At 48.3% G+C, this 4,695-nt stretch overlaps 1 protein-coding gene across 1 annotated transcript; it reads right to left on the minus strand.

Annotated features, from left to right (window-relative positions):
• Nucleotides 1-519: 519 nt before the first annotated feature.
• LOC116223198 lies at nucleotides 520-3,296 on the minus strand. The gene is made up of 3 exons (XM_031579077.2): nucleotides 3,077-3,296; nucleotides 959-1,888; nucleotides 520-868 (listed from the first exon to the last, which is right to left on the minus strand). The coding sequence occupies exons 2-3, from the start codon at nucleotides 1,766-1,768 to the stop codon at nucleotides 533-535; spliced, it is 1,146 nt and encodes a 381-aa protein (XP_031434937.1). The 5' UTR covers nucleotides 1,769-1,888; nucleotides 3,077-3,296; the 3' UTR covers nucleotides 520-532.
• Nucleotides 3,297-4,695: the final 1,399 nt, after the last annotated feature.

The following is a 4,695-nucleotide window of genomic DNA, read 5'->3' on the forward strand; positions in this document are numbered from 1 at the left end:
TGGCAGTAAAAACCTTTCTGATTCTGATTCTGATTATAGTGTCCCTTCAAAGAAGCCGTGATCTTGCTGGGGGAGGTGGGCTGATTGGTCGGCGCTCGGTTCTTCAGCATCTTGAGGAGGAGGTAGAGCAGGCGACTGTCCTCGGTCACCTGTGCCGCCTGAGCGTACCTCATGCAGCCAAACTTTGTTTTCTGGGCTGCTCTGGTCTCGGGAGAGTCCGCCCCAAGGCACCGACGGAACAAAGTGTAGCCCCACCTGGACTTGTACCGCTTGAAGAAGCGGGCGGCGGTCTTGTCGTGGTCGTGGAGAGAGCTGGCGGCGGCGGCGATCTTCTGCCTGAGGTCAGCCGGCACTAGGTGGTGGTCGCTGTTGTCGGCCAGTTCTAGGAGGAGCAAGGCCAGTGCTTCCACTTCCTCTATACCTGGCAACTGCAGATGTCGATGGCTCATCAGCACGTCTTGCAGGGCAGGACTGTCCTCCTCTTCCGCCTGTTCTGCCTGGGTGAGGACGACGTGCTTCCCACAGACTCTGTCTATCGGGTCCTCCTCTGTATCAGAAGACATGCCGAGACCCTCGTCCGCAGTCTCGTCGTCTCCCTGCTCAGCCGACTCCTCCTCCTCCTCCTCTTCCTCCTCTTCCTCACGCGACTGCTCTTCTTCAACTGCAAATTGTTGTCCGCGTACACCACCTTTGGAGCAGGAGCGTTGGCACGGCGAAAGCGGGCGACCAGACCTCTGGCCATGCGTGCGTAGCAGCCCTCGGACTCGGACGCCACCACCACTGTGGTCAAGAACTGACCCCACTCATTCAGCACGCTGGTGACGTACTGCATGGTGCCCTGGCCGTCGCCGTAGATCTTCTTGAGAATCTATCAAAACAAAGCAGAACATTCATTGCGTGGTGTTTATCAACAGTCAGTCTGTTCCATATGATCACAAGTACTTTATGCTGTACATACCTTCCTTGTGCCGTCGATGCACAAGATTTCCCCAGTCGTACTGAGGATTTGGTCCCTGTACACGGGCATCTTCTCCATCTCCAGGATCAGGTGCGCACGCCTCAGGACCCGAGCAGACGGAAGGGGAGACGGGGCGATGGGAAGGGTGTAAGTGCCGGCTGCTCTGGCAAACGACAGGATGCCTTGCTGAGACGATCCAGCCGCCGACGTGTGGGCATCGTACAGGAGAGTCTGGTACAAGTCCCGACGCTCCACGTACCACTCGTCGTGGCCCTGCTGCAGCAGCCTCTGCACCTTGCTCATTGACACAGCGTTGAGTCGGTCGCTCATCAGGGTGACGACACTCCTGTCCACAGCACGCTTGCCACAGACTATGGCAGGGAACATGCTTCTGACGGCCGGGGCAAGGTTCATCAGAATTTTCGGACTGTACGCCAGCCAGGTGTACTGCAGCTGGGCACGGTGGGCGCCGTCCTCCTCGTCGTCCGCCTGCGTCTGGCTTGGCTCCTCCCTCAGCTTGAGACAGTGTTTGCACATCAACCTCTCGGTCAGCAGGGTGTAAAGGAAGTTCAAGCCGTACACTTGCCTGGCGTAGCTGCCGTACCCTCTCTTCTCCAGGTAGTACTCTGGCGGTGCGGGGCAGTTGGTGTTGGGGCAGCGGATCAATGCCTTCATCACGCCGACCGGGCGCCAGAAGAAGGCAGGGGTGGTGAAGAAGGAGAGCATGTTGGGCACAGCTCCCTTGACGGCCATAGGAGGTGGGGGCGGGTGGAACTCCATCTTCTCCTTAAAGAGCTTCCTCTCGGCCATCTCTCCCCTGACATTCTTATACTTATAGCATGGATCTTCAGATGCCTCGTCAGGTTGGACTTTTCAGTGAAAGTCTTGTCGCACACGCTGCACCGATGTTTAAACTTCTCCATGACTCATCTGGTAGAGTAAAACATGAATAAATGAAAAGCAGATGAGGGCTTAAATACATTTTTAGAGACCCAGCAGCCCTCGTAAAAGTAGTAACCAAAAACAGCCCATTCATTCATCACTGTTTTTAACATGCAAATCGCGGTTGACATGTTTACACTTTTAAAGCATATTTACACATCGAATTTCAACTCCACACTGTTGTAACACCATCTCTATGGTCTTAAGAAGTTAGCTAGAGTGTCAGATCACGTTTTTGAAGAATTTCCAGGGATCGTCAGGTCATAACACCAGTGATTGCTAGCTCATTCATTCATTTTTCAATGCATTTAGCATGCTAATCGCGGTTGATATTCTAACGCATCTAAAGCATATTTAAGCTTTACAGAGTCCACACAGTAGTAGTACATTCTTCAAGGTCTCAACATGTTGTTGTGGCGAGAATGGGATCTCACTACACCTTTTCTTTCAATCAGAAGACCCGAGACCGAATGTAGAAATCTGGAGGTTTATTATTGTAATCAATAAGCTACAATAAGGAGATGGTCCATGGATTAGCTCGATCTCATTGTATGAACGTTTTGCATGCCATTTTAAGGCCTGTAACCTGTGGGATGTGTCCTATCTGGCTGTTTGCCAAAACCAATCAGAATTAACTACTCCCTCTTCTGTAACTCCCCTGAGTACCCTTGTGTGTGTGTGTGCTTATGTGTCAATGTGTGTGTCTGTGGGTGTCTGGATCTCCTGAGACCCCCTGACATCCTCTGTGACCCCTGTGTGTGCCTAAGGCTCCTCTGAGAACGTCTGACCCCTTCCCCATCTGGTGCAGATATCCTGAGGCCCTCAGTTAATTGTTAATTGTTAATTGGTGCCTGTGTAATGGTCTATGTCTGCTTCCTGTTAAGTCTACTCTTCCTAAAGTGAGACTCTCATACTGATAAGCTAATCCATGTTCATCTTAACATAAAAAATATCCCACAATGTAAAATCAATAGTCTGGTCGCATTTTAAACGCATTTCAGAGAGATCAACCCCTAGCGGTTAGCTATTTCAATGTCAACAAGCGGAGCTAGAAAATTAGTGTCAGTACGGCGCTAACAAGATATATTATCATGTAAAACCTTGAATATCAGGCAAATTATCCACAAATATATCGAGTTTCATTCATTACTTAGCACATAATTATACCAAACGTACCTGAGAGTAAAGAAAACAGTCCAATCGTTCATCAATGGCCACCAGTATTTTTGTATAACAGCTCACACAGCTAGATGACGTATTCCGATCCTCGCTCAATGATTGGTCTGTTGAGCGTGAGCTTTGCTCAGCATTGCTCAACCATTGGCTGATTGCTGCTCAGCTCTGCTCAACCATTGGATGGCTGACGATCGCTTAGGTACTTGGAGGGGAATTTGCTTGGGAATGGCTCATGACCCCGCCAAGTACATATTGCTCAACCCTGTGATCGATCGAAAATGATCAAAACGGATGGTTCCATCTGGTGGTCAGTGTTATTTACAGAAATTGTCATGTACAAGGCCTGGTTTATTGAAATATACTAGTCTGCTGAATGTTTTGTTTATTATTTTCATAGTTACATTTTTGGGCTGAATTAAGAAAAGGTGTCATGTATCAGTACACTCTCACTTTGTCTGGAAGATGTGGTGGCCAATACTAAGTCTTAAACTATTTTCACAATCAGAAAGTCAAGACAAAGGACGTGTTGTTCCAACGGATTTACTGTAGTACATTAAGCCACAGCAAAGAGATGTATTCCGGAAATAGATCTGCCACATTACATTCGCGCCAACATCTTTAAACCTGTAATTAGCACCTCCCATCTATGTTTTGCTTGGTTGACCAATCCAGCCAATTAAACCTGACCTCTCCATTCTGACCCCACCCAAATCAAAGACTTCCATGGTATATAATACCACACCCATTTTTACCTTAGGTCACTCCAAGCTACGCCCTCTTATTTTAAATCTCTACCTCATCTGAAATGTAACCCAAAGCTAATCTTTACACTCATTGGAGGGGAATTTGCTTGGGAATACCAGGTGCTGTTAGCCTGACGATGTCATACTCATAATTCTAGTCAGAATATGAGTCTGAGACCGCTCCGTTGGGCTGTGATTATGGGGCGTGTTTCAACCGAACTAGGAAAAAAAAGGCCTCTTCGCTCAATTGGATAGGCCTACAACCAATCAGAGCAACGTAGTATGACCATAACGTAGACCATGGGGCCAGCTGATACATTAAACTTTTACCGGATCCCGTAGGAAGGACGGCAAAAACATCTTTTCGATCGACAAATGCCTTGATCGCGTTTCTCTGTTCCTCTTTCAAAATTAATGTGCTGTCAATGTCTTCTAAAACAGACTCGAATTTCCACATTTCAGCTCTCCAACGGCAGCCATGTTTGTTGAAAACGAATTCACCCCAAAAGCTCTTTGGTGACGTGGTTGATTACGTTAGGGTTGATCATCTGTCCATCATCGTATAAAGCCCGCCCTGACAATTTGATTGGTCTATATCTCCTCACAGATTTTTGTGAGGAGATAATTTCTCCCCAACGGAGCGACACCAGACCGAACTTCCCGACCAAATAATTTGTGGGCGTGGCTAAATTCGTCTGGCATCCAGGCTAAGGTGCTGTAAGCTTTGTTTTCTTTTTTCTCAATACACGCTAGCATTGCCTTCTTGCTGGCCTGTTGAGGTTTATGAAGTTGATTCGGTCAGCCTTTCATGGCTTACGGCCATACCACACTGGGGAATACCAGGTGCTTTACGGACGGCACAATGGCATCGACTTC

The sequence above is a fragment of the Clupea harengus genome, chromosome 13, assembly GCF_900700415.2.
Source record: "Clupea harengus chromosome 13, Ch_v2.0.2, whole genome shotgun sequence".
Lineage (NCBI taxonomy): Eukaryota > Metazoa > Chordata > Actinopteri > Clupeiformes > Clupeidae > Clupea > Clupea harengus.

Coding starts and splice junctions, on each gene's coding strand:
- LOC116223198 (XM_031579077.2), bottom strand. CDS start 1,768: ATGGCCGAGAGGAAGCTCTTTAAGGAGAAGATGGAGTTCCACCCGCCC. Junction 869..958: donor GCATCGACGGCACAAGGAAG/GTATGTACAGCA, acceptor TTGTTTTGATAG/ATTCTCAAGAAGATCTACGG.